At 36.3% G+C, this 17,306-nt stretch overlaps 3 protein-coding genes across 4 annotated transcripts in view; all 3 read right to left on the reverse strand.

Moving 5' to 3' along the window:
* The window catches only part of LOC142504812 (uncharacterized), a 107,120-nt gene that overhangs the window by 66,229 nt on the left and 23,585 nt on the right, over positions 1-17,306 (reverse strand). The gene's annotated exons all lie outside the window — the stretch shown is intronic.
* The window catches only part of LOC142504813 (uncharacterized), an 80,092-nt gene that overhangs the window by 38,030 nt on the left and 24,756 nt on the right, over positions 1-17,306 (reverse strand). The window lies entirely within an intron of this gene.
* Positions 12,955-14,800, reverse strand: LOC142505541 (zinc finger BED domain-containing protein RICESLEEPER 1-like). Its single transcript, XM_075618571.1, has 3 exons — positions 13,963-14,800; positions 13,568-13,883; positions 12,955-13,457 (listed from the first exon to the last, which is right to left on the reverse strand). The coding sequence occupies exons 1-3, from the start codon at positions 14,527-14,529 to the stop codon at positions 13,324-13,326; spliced, it is 1,017 nt and encodes a 338-aa protein (XP_075474686.1). The 5' UTR covers positions 14,530-14,800; the 3' UTR covers positions 12,955-13,323.

Consider the following 17,306-nt stretch of genomic DNA (forward strand, 5'->3'; position numbering starts at 1 on the left):
AATCACGTTGCTTCTCAAAATCACAATTTTTATCAAATGGTATAACTTTCTCATTCTTTTCGTCTGCAAACTCCATTCTCCACCTCTAAAATTTTTTCTTTGTTAAAAAAATATGAAGAACTAAAATTTGAAACTCCAAGAATTCCAAACTTGTCAAATATGAATTACCTATGCAATTATTGATTAAGTTGCCTTTTTTACTATCAAACTGAACTGGAAATCCCTTTGCTTTGTTTGTTTTTTGTTTTAATACAGTTACTACTTATATTTTTAGGGTTTTACATAAACTGGTATCGACTTTTGCAAGTCTTTTGAGTATCTTTCTTAATCTGAACGGATCAGTTGAACTCCTAAGCTGAATGATTACAAGTGCATAAGATGTTCAAACATATACGGTTAATGTATGTGTGTTGGTGAACTGATGAACATGCAAGTATACTTTGAAATGATGTGTAACGGAATTGATAAAAAAATTTATGGTTAGAAATAACAAATTTCATAAATTAATAAACATAAGAGATTTTTATGGTAACTCGAATGAATTTTTTTTCGTGTCTTCCGTTCTTCTACGAATGGAAGGATTTAATTAAGATATTTGATTTATAAAACTCTTAGCACAAAATTAACCCAATTGACGTCACGCTCTTAAATTGAGACTCCTAGTAACAACTATTTTATTTAGTTTACGACAAGCCGAAAACAATAGATAACACGATCTTGATGATAAATAAAAAATCGCACAAACAATACAATCTTCATACTCAAACGAATAAATTACAACTTCTGGAATGAGTGAATTGATAGTAATGATAGAGCAACAAATGCTACTTTCAATCGGCACCAATGATCTTTAAAATTGATTTGACAAAACTTGTAAGTCGTGCCTTAGATAATCTCCGATAAATGAGCAGTAAATGTAGAACTTAAATATGAGATTTTAATGGAATATTTCACCCTACCTCATGGGTACTGCCCCCCATGAAAAGATCAAAGGTCCAAATTTAAACACATATATGCGGGGTCCACCAATTCATATGCGGGGTCCATCAAATTTTTAAAATCAACGGCCCAGATCTTGTGGGGGCACTGCCCCCATAGGTAGCATCGACAGAACCGATTTTAATGACGGAAAAATGTTTCTCTCCATATCTACAGATATAGAATCCTAACGAGTGGCTCCATACAGATATTTTTCAACGAGTGAGTCTCATGTGAGACCGTCTCACGGATCATAATCTGTGAGACGGGTCAATAATACTTTTTTATGTGTGACCCAAATAAGAGATCCGTCTCACAAATACGACCCGTGAGACCATCTCACACAAGTTTTTGTCTTCTTCAACAATCTTTTGTCTTTTTCATTCAATATATGACACTTGTCTTTGCTCTTTGGGGTACAAGTCTCTAGTCTTCCTATTATATTAAATGTGTTTCCAAATATGGTAGGTACAGTCTTCATTAAACGCATCTAAGAATTCTCGGTTGTTATTCCATTTAACCAGGAGCATCACTCTCCATAAATTTTATACAAGATGTTAATATGAACATTTTTGAAATCAGATGTTCATATAATCATCTTGTATTAAAATGCATCAAAAATAACATATTTTCGGTATTACATACAATGAGTCCTTAGCAACTTTAATTCCTCCAGGCTCCAGAACTGATAGTACTTAGTCACATCAGAACAAGAAGAATGACAGAACTGGATTCGATCTGCTTTGTCACAAAAAAAAAAAAAAAAGATTATAAGCCTAGTACTTAGTGTTATATGGGCTAAAAAACAAAGAATAATTGGAAAATGTTGGACTTAGATTAATAGAAATTTGACCAATGTTATTCTCTTAATTAAATTTCTTGTATTTATATTGTCGACTTATCTTAGTTTAGTCATTTCTTTCCCATTGTACTAGATTAAAAAATTAATATTAGAAACGGCAACATGTTATTAAAATAACAGTAAAATAAAAGTCACATAGGAGTACTACTTGTTTATCAAATTGGACCCCTTCATGTGATATCCATGGAAGTTTTCTTCAAATTAAAAAAGATTTTAAAAATTGTTAAACGATATAACAAGATCATGATATAAATGTCATATATTATATAAGAATTATAATTCAATTATTAAGTTTTTAACAGATCAAATCGTGAGCAAAAAAGAATTTTTTATTGCAAATAATGAATAATTATCTAGCTAAACCCCTCCATGATCTCAACTTGCATACAAACTTAATTAATAAACTTAAAAAAATTGCTTCATAAACAAATATTTTAGGTGTTTTTTCATTAACTTTCAATTTTTGGTCTTGTTATAATAACTACTGAATTTAGGTTGTTTTGTTCCATCTTCCACCGAAATGTTAAATTTTTGCCAAAATGGCTCGGATAAGTGCTCTACACCGCAGATCGTCAATCCTCGCCAACCATCACTACATCTGTATTCCTCCCTTGCATCAATGAAAACTAGTGAGTTTAGAAGTCTATCAAGTTATTTCAACAATAACAAGCATCCTATAATAAAAATAAGATATCATTAAACATTTTTCCTCAAATTTTAAAATATAAAAATACCTTTGTCATAACATCATATTTTTGTAAATAGACATAACATTCAAACAATCAACATATTTCCTTAAATTTTCCTCAACCTCAAATCCTCAATAAAAATTCCCAACATATTTTACGAAGTATGACTCATAAATTTATGTCTGGATCTGATTATCTGGCTTAACTCGCGGACCCCGACCCGAGAAGCCGAGATCCACACGCCATAATATCTGTCACAACTTGGCCAAATATTTATATTTTTAAAAAATAATTTACGCATGCTGCTGCCCAAAATTTTCTTCACCACTTTTTAAAAAAAAAATGAAAAAAAAAATCTGTACGCACCAAATTTTTATTTTCTTTAATTCTAAATAGTCCCTTTTCTTTAAAAATAATTCCTCACATATACACTAACGGATAGTTCCTAAAAATTTGAACTTTCTGAAGATGGTTAGGAGACGATTCCGGGTAGGAAACGATACCACGAGCATGATCGAATTCTTCGACAATCGCTTCAAATTTTCACCCTTTCCTCACAAACCCTAGCCGACCCCTAGTTTTTTTTTTCCTGAAAATCTTTTCTGCTTCTTTACGTGAAGTTGGAGATTTCTATATTTAATATTTTAGAAATAAAAAATGCAAACCCATAATTAAAAGTGCTACAACTTATTAAAAGTGTTAGTTTTACTCAAAATTTTAATTTTTATTGTAAAATAAAGCCTATCAATTAAACCCTCTTCAAATACAAATTCCACTATTTTAATTCATTTTCTAGGGTCGAAAGCTGAATTTTTTCTTTTTTAAAAAAATTTTTCTGAATAAAATCAAAAATAAAAGTTTTACCACGCTCGGGTATATTCCTGCTAAATCTTCACTCTGAAACCAAAACTCCTGAAAACTTAACATAAATCCATGTAAAATCAGTTCAAATAAATTTCTCACTTTTAGATAATTTATTTTATCAGTTAAATAATTTGGACTCATAAAATATAATTTAGGACGCTTTAAGTGGTCATTAGAAATTTTCGGGAGCTTCATATTATTTCTTTGTGTTTATGCTTAAGTAATTCAAATAATTAAATTAATTTTACCTGCAATATCTATTCTATTTTAGTAAAGTTAAGGACATGATAGTAACCACCTAGGAATGAATCAAATCTTTCTTCCAACTTTACCCTTACATGATAATAATATTATATTTTAGTTTTTAAATTTCAACACACACTTTTATTTTATTTTTTTATTTCAACAATTCAAATATCAATTTAGTCCCTTCATAATTTGTCAAATTTCACTTTAGTCCATCGATAATGATAAAAAAGACTGTACATACACGCATCGCGTGTGCAGAGTAACTAGTGTAAAATAATGATTCTACTGAGAAAATGGTTGTTAGAAAAATAAAAAAAAACATTGTAAAGTAATAATGTATATATGTATATACTTCGTATTTCTTGGAAATCAAAATTTTTTTTTAAAAAAAATTATTTCCAAAAAATAAACATCACATTTACATTGCCGAAAAAATTTCCCAGAAACCATAAACAAAAATCGATCAAATTATTCGGAAAATTTTGATAAATTAATCAATATAATTAATCAACTTAATGTGAAAAGAAGACACCGCACTCCATAAAATTGGTTATTCAAACTCCGCTCGACTATTTTAGAGAGAAGACGACATTCCCCTCTATTTCAGAGCCCAAATAAATTTGGATGCAGTCATGATTTATTCACCCACAATGTAACCGTTTGTGGTAAAAAAAAAGAAAAAGAAAAAGAAAGTGGATTTAAATATCAATTATTTTTCTCAAAGAGGTTGGAAACATATAATTCCATGGCAGATGTTAGTTAATTTTGTAATAAAAGACAAATTAGGAGTTATGCATGCAATCAATTGCTTCTAACCAAACGACAAATCAAAGGGAAGGTTCGACATTATCTGTTGGGGCAGTGCCCCACAGGATTTGCATTGAATATCGATTCCTCTTATGCTTTCACCTTGATCTGGTGAGATATGATTAGGGATGTCAATGGGGCGGGTATGAGACGGGTATGGCTAAACCCAAGACCCGTCTCATGAAGAAAACTTCGACCCATTACCCGCCCCACCCCGGTTAAATATTCTTCGGACCCGCCCCATCCTGAATACGAAACGGGGCCGATTAGACCCGTGAGACCCGAATTTTTTTAAAATGAAAACAATAATATTCTTCTCACATGACTGAATTATGAAACAAAAAAGTTTTTAAATACAATACAATAGAAAACTAATTCATATTTTCAACCACACTTAATAATAAAAAAAAGTATTTTTATGACATAAAGAATTACATAAAAAAGAGATATTAGCTCTCCAAAAAAAATCTTGACATCCCCAAAAATAAGTCATAACAGAACTTAAACATATCAATATAAAATCAGCGAGTATGCAATAATTCAGACACATTCTTCAGGATCATCTTCCTCTTCATCAAGAATGGTGGGACAAGTTGGCAAACTATTTGAAGAATTACCTACAAATTTAAAGAGAGAAATTATATTGAAAAAATAAAACTGTGATTTAAAACGGTAAAAAATGTAATTTAAAAAGAGAAAGTACAGTAACAAAATTAAAATGAAAGTACAATAACAAAATAAAAATGTGATTTATTTATCTTCCACATCATCCCACAACCATCTTCGCGAGCACATCAATGCCTCCAAAGTCATTGAATTAAGCCTACTACGATGAGGACCAACTATTCTTCAATTATTGCTAAAAGCAGATTCTGATGCAACAGTTGACACAGATATAGCTAAAATATCCTTTGCCATTTTCTGTAAATTTGGATATTTGACCCCATTCGTCTTCCACCAACTAAGAATATCAAAATGTTGAGTTCTTGGCAAGACAATTTCTTCCAAATACATATCCAACTCGGTTAGGGATTTTGACGCAGCTTGGCTTGAACTTGAAGCCACGAATTTATCATACATATCTAAAATATTACTATCAGATGCATCAATATTAGAAACACATGAAGCCCCAACAATCCATGAACCACCACCATTTCCCAATAATTTTGTTGTCCTGGATTGGTAATCAACCAACAAACCACAACAATTCTGTCGAACTTCATCAACTTTAGATTGTGATCTTTCCCCATAATTAGGGGAAGATAAAATTCAACAAGCTTCATATTATATCTAGGATCCAACACAGCAGCAACCCCCATCATAATATGACAATTATCCCAATATTTATCATATTTTTCCAACATCTTTTGTGTCATACCTCGAATAATTGGATTTGGACTCTTCAACCAATCATCTAACTTTAATTTGATATCACAAATCTTTGGAAAGTAAAAGTTAGATGTGGGATAAAGTGTTCCAGAAAACATCTCAGTCACTTGATAAAAAGTTTTCAGTTTCCCACATATATCAATTGCATTCACCCAATCTTCATCAGTTGGCACATTTTTGTAGTATCTCTCTCGATATTTAACCCTTGGGAACACATATCTGTATTGTATAGCAGTTTCTAAAATCAAATAAGTTGAATTCCAACGGGTTTTACAATCAAGAGATAATTTTTTACTACATTCGACGTGCAACTGACGAGCAGTATCCTCAAATTTTTTTATTCTAGCAGGTGAAGCACTCCAAAAAATAACATTATCACGTATTCTTTCAATTGCACCACTAATTACTTCCATACCATCTTTCACAATCAAGTTTAGAATATGAGCACAACAACGCATACGAAGTATTTTTCCATTCAATAACAAATCACGATTCGAAAGCTTGTCCACGAGAAGATTAATCATGGAATCACTGGTGGTGCAATTATCCACTGTGATTGTTGACAATTTACTATCAATATTTGTTGCGTATTTTCACTACCGCAAGTATACGGTGTCAAGTTTAGTACTGGTATGAGTACAGATATCGATCCCACGAGGAGTAATTATTTAAAACTGTATATTAAGTACCGTAATTGACATAGTTCAACTTTATTTATTATAATCAATTCGATGGTTTGAAATCAATTCAAAGAAAATAAAAAATCGTGTAATTCTAGCACGCAGTAGAAATTCAATGAGTAAATAAATCTAGAGATATGATTTCGTCTGGTTTCTCCTATGCTAAATTAAAATTGACTAACATATCATTAAATTGTATCATGTTTACTAGCTAAGAACTCGCAATTTTCCTATTCCCCTTTTCAAGTGACAAATAGAATTGTACTACCTATTACTGATTTTAATATGCCTATTCAAAATCACGTAACACGTAATAAATGTAAACAAAGTTCTTTTTATGGATTCACCAGAGTTATACGTCTTTTGCACGTTATAAACATCTGACGATGCGATTTCTCTTATCCTAATTTCAATCCCCTCTGTCGAGTGTTAGATCTCAATTAATCGATCAATTGAATTATGGCCAGTAATCCAAAAGCATTAAAACAAAGAAATCACAAATAAATACGATGAATTAATTACATGAGAATTCAAAACGTCAATAACATAGGTTCAACCAAGACTACGTCAATCTCTAGAAAATAAAATTAGTTCATACTCGAATTTAAATCAATACAAAACCTGTTTGTAATCATTAAAAATGTAAAAGTAAAGAACCGAATTAGAAACGTGTTGGCGAGAGATGGAAGTGCGTCTCCATGTCCGGATTCAGCGTCTTCTATCTCCGTTCTTCGCGTTCCGTCGTCTGTGTGCTCTGAATTTTTCGCCTTTTTTCTTCTCCCTGTGTTGGCTATATCCAGAAATTAGAACCACTTCTAAAGTCCACGTCGAAACCTATTTATTTCTGAAAGATCGCGCCGCGCGCATATGCGCGCCCTTTCACGGCGCATATGCGCGCATCCTTCTGTCTTGCATTGCAGCCTACTCATCGGCGCGCACATGCGCGCCCTTGCTCCGCGCATGTGCGCGGAGTCCTCTGTTCTGCGCAGTTGGAATCTCCTCACGCGCGCACATGTGCGCCTTATCCGGCGCATATGCGCGCAGCTCTCTGGTTTTCTTTGTGACTCTTCCTGTCATGCGCGCACATGCGCGGGTCTTGCTGCCTTCAGTCCTGTTGGCTTGTCACACTACTTCTTCCAAGCGCCATTTTCGCTCCTTTTCCCGCTCATTCAGTGGCCTTACCTAGCTTCCTGCAATCACACCAAAACTAACACAAAACGCATAATCCTTCCCAAGAAAACTAACAATCTGTATGAATTATAAGGATAATTTGTGCACTTATCAAATCCCCTCAAACTTGAATTTTTGCTAGTCCCGAGCAAAAATAAAATAAAACATTAACCAGACTAGACTCAACACATCCTAAAGAAAGTAACTGAACGAACAAGAATTGTGAAATAAAAGGATAACCACTAGCCTCAGAGATTACAATCCCCATCATATTGAATCAAACACATGCCACATTACTCACAGTTCACGTGCGTGTGTGTGTTGCTATTCTCATTTACCCAAACTAAATGCCAAGATAAGTTCATAATTTTTTTTATCTCATAAAATTCTGGACTCCTCGACACACATGCAATTAATAAAACCATTGTGAAACACATTTACCTTCACAAATCAACAAGACTTATAGGGTATCAATTGGCTGTACAAAATGGAAATCTGAAGATAATAATTAACCAAACAAAGTCCAATATCATGAGATGCGCACATTACAGAATCGAATTTTATGTCTATCGACGGCATTTTTCAAGTGTCCATAGGCTTAACTTTGACAACTCTTCTCCACTAGTATATTGGGTACGTGTGACTTGGTTAATAGGTCTTTTAGGCTTATAACGTTAGGCTACGGCTAATGGCTACAAATGAAGATAGGGAATCAAAAGTGAGATAAACAAACCAATTTATTTTTTCAACACTTATCTCCCATTTCTCATGTTTCACCTCCCATTGGATCGTCACAACATCTTTACCATTGTTTCTTCATTTTCATATCCACACGTCATACTCCTTTATTCTTTATTCAACTTCTTCCTTTTTTTTCACATGATATTCTTATACATGCACAAGGGAGAAAAAACTTTTGTAGTAATAAAAAGATTTTTTTTCTCTCAATTTTCGGTAGGTACTAGTGTATATGCTCAAATTTGATAGTTGACGCGGGGATTGAGAAATGATACGAATGGGGGCTCTTGTGTGCCTTGATACACTCCATTCGATTTTTTATTAAGCTCAAACATGGGACACTAGGGTATAATATGATGTTATGGGTAGGCTTGAAAGGCTCAACCGTTCCAAAAATCGCCTAAATCATCCCTAAATCACACAGTACCCGTATCTCACCTCGAAGAGTGCCAAACCAAGTTCTATACTACTTTCAATTTACCAATCAACAAACACAGATAGATCATGTTTTCGGGTATTCAAACAGAACAAATCGCACATCTCATTCTCAATTAGGTTCGAAGGGCTAACAATTGACAAATTATTCAAGGAAAAACAGGCCCAAAATTCAAAGACTGCCTGAATCATTTTTGTGTTAGTGAACACGTAACTCAACAACAAGTAATCAACATGCAGGTTTTGGAGTCCATTCATACATTCCAAATCACAAATCACATGAACACTCTCTTGACATCGGATGTATCAACAATCATAGCAATCGTGAATTAGTGTGTAAACGGTTAAGTAAATATAGCATGCACTTAGACTTGTAATCATGGGACAACATGTGTTTCGGGTCAATTCTCATCATAGTTTGGTTATAACCTTAATTCCACAATTCTTAAAAACAATTTAACTACTAAAAATGGACATAAAGACTAAATTAACTTCTTTTTTTTATATACTAAAGCATCAAAATTAAATCATCAAATCAACTCAAGTCACCCCCAAAACTTAAAGTATGCATTGTCCTCAATGTATAAACAAGAAAGAACGGGACAATCATACCTTCCACGACGAGCGTCAGTGCTCGCCGTCACCTTTGTCATCATCCTCATCCATGTGCTGGGGTGGGGCCTGTGGCGGAGGTCCAGGATACTGAGGTGGCCATACATGTGGCTGGGAAAACATTGGATCCTCGGGACCTAAAGGTGGAAACCTCTGAGCAAGCACGGACATGAAATCCATCATGTATCCCATGAAATGATCAGTGCGGTACTGAAGCGAGTCTAGCACCCGACGCTGCTCAACCAGTAACCTCCTCTGGTCCGCCATCTCTGTCTCAAGTCTACGAAATCGGTTTCCCCTACGCTATCTGGCTGCTGCTGGTTGTGGTGGTGGTGGAAGCCATAGCTGTGGGTTCTCCTCTTCTTCTGGATACTCGAGGGGCATATAAGAGGCAGCTCCAAAGAAGGCAACAATGGGGGCCTTTGGCTTAAGAACCTGCTCGTCAGAGGACCATGTCACGCCGGCCTGTCGGCAGAGCTCGGTAACTATGTGAGGGCATGGAAAAGCGACCGTAGCTAACCATGTGTCAGCTCTCAGAATCGATCCATAAATAATCTTCCCCAAGTCAACGGATTTACCCATCATAATAGCAAAGACAAGGGCAACCTTGTCTTTGGTGACATTGTGGTAGTGCGAGTACGGGAGAATCCGGGCCAACACAAAGGATGTCCAAGCGCTTGCATTAGGGCCCATGTCTGATTTCTTAAAAGAAATAGGACCGCTCGAGCTCATTTTCCATGCGGCACTTTCTTGACATAAGGTCCGAATGACCTCTGCATAATCAACGCCATCTTCAAAAATGCATGGTATTCGTCTTGGTCGAGGCTATGCATATGATAGATCATGTTTATCATTTGAGAGTCGAACGATACCGATTTACCTCTCACCAATACCTTCGACTCGTCATGGCGTATCCGCATATTAGCATAGAACTCTCACACAACTGAGATCACAGCTTCTATAGGAGGTCGAGCTAATTCAACCCATTCGCGCCGTTCAAGTTCGTCCACAATAACACCATAGGGACATGACAAATTAAACCCCCGTTCCGGGATTATGGATCGTGTCATAGAGCTCTCATATACCTGTTGGGCTTCCTCATTCCAAAATTTATACGAATCATAACTGGAAGAAGAGGAAGAGGCACCCTGTTTCGATTTCTTTTTCGGCGCCATGTAAACCAAATATGCAAAGCTCACACCCAACAATAAATTCAACAAACGATGAGCCAAAATTCCGGTAATCACACCCCAATATACGTAGCAATTAGAATCTCACCACACCACTTAATCCGGGTAGCAATACAATATACGCCCCAGTCACAAATTACTATAGAACAATAGCAAGTGCCCACTTCACAATTTTAAAGGTTCCTCAAATAGTTCGAACACAATGCCCAACTAAATTCAAGATTTGAGCGAAAGTTGGATAAAATCCTTACTTGCACCAATAAACTGACCGGAAATTTGAGTGTTGCCGAAAGTTGAGGCGGCGGTCGGCGGCTGCAGAGAGGGCGGCGACTGTCGGTGGTTCGGAGGAGGAGGCGGCGGTGTGGAAATCTGAGGAAGGAGGCTCGGCTGTTTCTTTGAGAGAAGAGGGATGTGTTTTTTCTGAGAGGGTTCGTGATCTGTCCTTTTTTTTTTAAAATTAGGTCGCGCACATATGCGCGAACTAATCCCGCGCATATGCGCGCAACTCTCTGTGCCTCAACTTGTTCGTCTAAGTAGCTTGCGCATATGCGCGCCTCCAAGTTGTGCACATGCGCGTATGTCTTTGTCCGTTTTCCCTTCAGCCTTGTCAACACGCGCATATGCGCGCCTACAATCGGCGCATATGCGCCAAACTCTCTGCCCGAATTGTTGGCCTATTCATGTAGCGCGCATGTGCGCGCACGGAGTGGCGCATGTGCGCCTAGTTCTCTGCCATCCGACGCAACTTTTTTTTTTTTTATTTTTTTTAAATCACCTGCAAACATAAAACACTAAAATTAAAACTCGAATAATGAAAATTAAAATGAACAAATAAATATAAAAATAAAATAATAAAAACAAACGAGTGCTAAAAATAATTGTGGGTTGCCTCCCACACAACCCTTGGTTTAACGTCATCAGCCTGACTTTCTTCAGTCTATTTTGGTTCTCCCAGGGGGAGGTTGTCCATGTGTCTCACTTCATTCCCAAAATAGTGCTTGACCCTCTGACCATTTAATTTTAATGTTTGACCACTATTGCATTTCAACTCAATCGCCCCATGTGGATATACGGTTTCTACTGTGAATGGTCCAGACCATCGTGATTTTAACTTACCAGGGAACAACCTCAGTCGAGAATTGAACAATAACACCTGTTGTCCAGGTTCAAAGTCTCGTAGAAGAATTTGTCTGTCATGCCATTTCTTGGTCTTTTCTTTGTATATCTTTGCATTCTCGTATGCATCATTCCTGAATTCCTCCATTTCATTCAGCTGCAGCAGTCGTTGTTTGCCAGATGCTCCCATATCAAAATTTAGCTTTTGTACAGCCCAAAATGCTTTGTGCTCCAGTTCCAACGGTAGATGGCAAAATTTCCCAAAGACCAACCTATAAGGTGACATGCCGATAGGGATCTTGTATGCAGTCCTGTACGCCCATAGCGCATCATCTAGCTTAATCGCCCAATCCTTCCGGTTTGTCTTCACTGTTTTTTCTAAGATCTGCTGGATCTCCCGGTTGGATATTTCTGCTTGTCCATTAGCTTGCGGGTGGTATGCCAGTATCACCCTGTGCTTCACGTCATACTTAGCCAACAGTGAGTTAAAAATTTTGTTACAGAAATGCGTACCTTCATCACTGATTATGGCTCTAGGTGTTCCAAATCTTGTGAAGATGTTCATGTGGACAAACTTAACAACAACTCGGGCATCATTAGTACTGGTGGCAATTGCTTCCACCCATTTGGACACATAGTCAACAAGCAAGTAGAATATAAGATTGACCAAAAGAATATGGGAATGGACCCATAAAGTCAATACCCAGACATCAAAAAGTTCCACCTCCAAAATATTTGTTAGTGGTAACTCACGGCGTCTAGAAATATTGCCAACTCTTTGGCATTTATCACAAGACTTTACTAAAGTATAATTGTCTTTAAACAAATTAGGCCAATAAAAACCTGACTGTAATACATTAGCTATTGTTCTAGATGCTCCAAAGTGTCCACCGTAGGGTGAGGAATGACACTGCTCTAGAATCGTACCCGCTTCTTCCTCTGCTACACACCGTCTAATTATCTGATCAGCGCATCTCTTGAACAAGAAAGGATCGTTCCACAGATAAAACTTGGCATCATGAAGAAATTTCTTCTTTTGGTGATAAGTTAAATCTAGTGGTAATTCTCCTGCAGCAAGAAAATTAGCTATATCTGCAAACCAAGGATGTGTAACATTTACCTTTAGAGCTGTCAATCGGGCCGGCCCATGTCGGGTTGGGTCGGCTCGACTCGGGTTGGGAAGTTGTCGGCCCGTGGCGGGCCGGCCCATCGGGTTGGTGGGTTGGGAAATCCCAGCCCAGCCCACCAAAAGATGGGCCACGGGTTGGGTTGGGCCAACACACGGGTCTAAAAAAATCTAAACAATTTCAATACATTTGCTTAGTTTTGCATACTGTAGTTCACCCAAAACAATTGACAAATAACGTTGTGCTGTAATCTGAATAAAAAAGGGTTGTTGGCGGTCAAAGAATCCAAAGATGAGTAAATGTTAAAACATGAAATGCCACAATTGACAGTGAAATAAACGAACAAAGTGCTAAAAAGTTAAAGAGTTCAAAGAAATTAAAGTTTATCAAACTAAACAAAAAAAACAATACAATTTTTTAAATTTCATTAATCATGAAATCATTCATATCAAATTCTTCTCCTCCATCTTCATCCTCTCCCCCTTTATCAATATCAGCATTTGATCCCTGATTAGACAACGCTGTTTTAACACTTGTGTCGTCTTCATTACCTTGATCAACATTAAAATACAAAAATACGAATGTAGTTAAAATTAAAATAATAATAAACTAATTTATCAACTAAGTCAACAACAAACTAGAAATTTGTAAACAAAATTACCAACGTAACCATGCAACCAATTGCGAGTGCAAATAAGAGCTTGAATTTTTTCAGGAAGTGTACAACTTCTATACTTGGTAAGCACACGAGCACCGATGGAAAAAGATGATTCTGATGCAACAGTAGTAATTGGAATAGCCAAAACATCACATGCCATCATTGCTATGGTGGGGTACGGATGTTTTTTATCCTTCCAGTACTCCAAAACATTCAAATCTTGATGATATGCAAATTCAAGTTTTGGCTCCTCCAAATAAAGATCAATTTGAGATTTTTCAACATTTGTAATTGTCTGGCTCTCATATGCCATCATTTCCTATATTAATTGCAATAATTATGATATGAAAATATAAATCATTTGAATAATATAAGAAAAAAAATATTAGAATACTTACATAAAAAATGCTTTTGCTCTTTCCTTTACCTTCTCTTGCACTTTGGGGAGCAATTTGTGTGCTAAAAGAAGATCGTGGTCGTGAAGAACTTGCATTGTCAGTCTTAGAATATTCATCAAAAAGCTTATAGAATTTTGCTTTCACAAGTTCTATCTTCTCGAGACATTTAACAAAATCACTCTCAACCTTAGAATAAAAAACCTCCAACATCGAAAGCTTTATCCGTGGGTCAAGAATGACTCCAAATGCAAGCACCATGCTATATTGTGTCCAATACTTTTCAAACTTTCCCAACATTCTTTTACACATATCACTTATCACCTCATCTTCATGCATTAAGTTTTCCTTTAACAAAACTTCAATCTTCCAGACTTGCATAAAATATAAATTTGATGTAGGATAAGAAGAACCGGAGATCAAATTGGTAGTGTCATAAAATGGCTCAAGGAACTCACATATTTTTTCTCCTCTTTTCCACTCTTCACTTGAAGGACAAAATTTATAATTCTTGTCATTGAATTGAAGGAAAACAAAAGCTTTCTTATACTTGATGGCACTATCAAGCATTAAATATGTCTAGTTCCAACGAGTAGACACATCCAATCGCAAGCCAATACTAGTATCAATGCTACCGACTGCTTGTACACATTCTTGAAATTTCTTCATCCTAGTCTCCGAACCTTTAACATACTTGACTGACTCTCTAATTTTATTCAAAGCAACAACAGCGACTTTCAAACCATCTTGGACAATTAGATTCAATATATGAGCAGAACAACGAACATGAAAATACTCACCGTCACACAATAAGCTATCATGCAAAGAGAGTTGCTCCTTCAAATTAACTTGCATGTTGTCATTACTAGATGCATTATCCAATGTCAAAAAAAAAACTTTTTTCTCAATTCCCCACTCCTTCAAAAATTCAAATAATTTTGCTGCTAATTCAACTCCTGAGTGTGGTGGAGGCATATGAGAAAAGCTAAGAATTTCACTATTCAACTTCCAATCATTATCAACAAAATGAGCAGTCAAGCAAATATAACCCTCACTAGAGCACGACGTCCACAAATCCGAAGTTAAACAAACTCTATTCTGAATAGTAGCCAAAACATGCTTAAGTTTCTCTTTTTCCCTCAAATAGATTCTGTTAATATCACAAACAAGAGTGTTTCTAGAAATACAAGGAACATCGGGATTTATGTATTTCATCCAAGCTCTAATACCATCATACTCAACAAACGAAAATGATAAATCATGTCTAATGATTGCACAAGCCAATAATTCACGTTCAATTTTTTAGTCTATTTTCTTAGACCTCATCTTCCCATCTTGATCAAGAATCATTTGTCCTACATCATGGAACTTCAATTTGCTACAAGTTTTCTGATGACGCCACAACGTAGAAGTTTCATGCTGTTTAGTCCCACATTGATACTGTTTTTCACATCCATTACATTCAGCTTTATCTAAACCATCAATCCCTTTGATTTTTAAAATACATCCAAATATCAGAAGTTTCTCTACGTCTTTTGGTTTAGTTGAACCCTCATCATTCTTAGGATTTTTCAGTTCATCAACATCCACATCAGCAGTTGGAGTTTGAGAAGAAATGTCCATTTCAACAATCTGTAATTTTTTTTTCAAAAACCAACTGTTATATTTAAGAGCAGGAATTAATCTTTTATCAATAAAATTGGTTTTGGCGGAAACCGGATCCAAGAGCAGGAATTAATCTCAAAAGCTCGGGGGCCAGCAAAAATTTTATATTTAAAACGATGGAATACAATGCTTACATGCATGATGAAGCTATGGCCAAATGTAAGGCTTAAAAAATTTGGAAATTTAAAGTAGACCTTTCTCAAAGTTGAATACAAAAACATATGTGAGCTATATTGAAAAACCACCGATCAAACCAAACAAAAGTTAATTGACTTTCGAGACAGTATCAACATGAAATATGATCAAATCTTTACAAGCTAATAAATAACCCACATCAGTTGTGAGTAAAGAGTCTCAATAAAAAAAGAACATAAAAGCATACTTCTATGATGATAAATCTTGACCAATTTGTTTGATAAACTCACATTGAATAAACTGAAATCTCAGATTAAATGTCATTTACTGAAAAACACAGAAAATTCCTTTAAAGGGATTCAATCTCAGAAGAAAAACATATGTATTTATGATGCTATTAAACACCACAATGCCAAATCAAAAGGTTTCTACAAGCAAAAAGGACCCAAGAAAAAACAAAGAAATTTCGTGAAGAAATCAAAAGGTTTCTACGCACAGCACAGGAAGAACTGAAGAAGGCGCAGCCGTGCAGAGCTTGGGGCTATCGCTGATATCGCGGCAGGTGGTTGGAACTCCGTGATAAGGTGGCGTGGCGGCTCACGGCTGATGCTGGGAGAGGAGATGAGCGACACGACGGGTTGGGACTTGTTGGGAGGAGGGTTTGCTTCTGAGCTTCTGTAAGCGTTTTCAATTTTTTTTTCCTTTTAACAATATCAAACATTTGGACTTTGGAGCATGGGCTTATATAATTTGGACCTGGGCTCAGTGGGCTGGACAAAAACGAATACATATATTTTTTTTATTTAAACCATGGGCCATGGGCTAACCCGAGCCCATCGGGTTAGGCCCAATTCAACCCATAGCCCGAGCGACTGGGCCGTTTAGGCCCGAATTTAAATGGGCCAACAAAATCAAAACCCAACCCATTAAATTTTCTTGTCGGGCTGGGCCAACCCAGCGGGCCCAGCCCATATTGACAGCTCTATTTACCTTGAAGAGTTGTTCGTCTGGGAATGACTCATTGATAACTCCACCTTCAGTCTTTTCTTCCAGCTCCAGGCGTGACAAGTGATCTGCCATCTGGTTCTCACAACATTTCTTGTCTTTGACTTCAAAGTCAAATTCTTGCAGTAGGAGTATCCATCGTATCAACCTGGGCTTTGCATCCTTTTTTGCAAACAAGTAACGAAGAGCTGCATAGTCAGCGAAAACCGTTACCTTGGTGCCAATGAGATATGTTTTGAACTTGTCGAATGCAAACACCACTGCTAGCATCTCTTTCTCAGTAGTTGTGTAATTCTGTTGGGCTGCATTAAGTGTACGACTTGCATAGTAGATAGCCTTGAACATCTTGTCTCGCCTTTGTCCCAATGCTGCTCCCACAGCATAGTCGCTAGCATCGCACATGAGCTCAAAGGGCTCCTTCCAATCAGGCACTATCATGATGGGTGCAGAAATCAGTGCTGTCTTGATCCTGTTAAACGCCTGCAAACAATCATCATCAAAAATAAATGTAGAATCTTTCTCTAGCAAATTGCATAAAGGTC

This window comes from Primulina tabacum, chromosome 10 (genome assembly GCF_025594145.1).
Source record: "Primulina tabacum isolate GXHZ01 chromosome 10, ASM2559414v2, whole genome shotgun sequence".
NCBI classification, from domain to species: Eukaryota; Viridiplantae; Streptophyta; class Magnoliopsida; order Lamiales; family Gesneriaceae; genus Primulina; species Primulina tabacum.

What these genes read in the sequence shown, in the direction of transcription:
- LOC142505541 (XM_075618571.1), bottom strand. Translation starts at nt 14,529, where the DNA reads ATGCTTGATAGTGCCATCAAGTATAAGAAAGCTTTTGTTTTCCTTCAA. An exon ending in AGAGCAAAAGCATTTTTTAT is followed by an intron (nt 13,884 to 13,962) that starts GTAAGTATTCTA and finishes CAATTAATATAG; the next exon opens with GAAATGATGGCATATGAGAG. An exon ending in TTGGTTGCATGGTTACGTTG is followed by an intron (nt 13,458 to 13,567) that starts GTAATTTTGTTT and finishes ATGTTGATCAAG; the next exon opens with GTAATGAAGACGACACAAGT.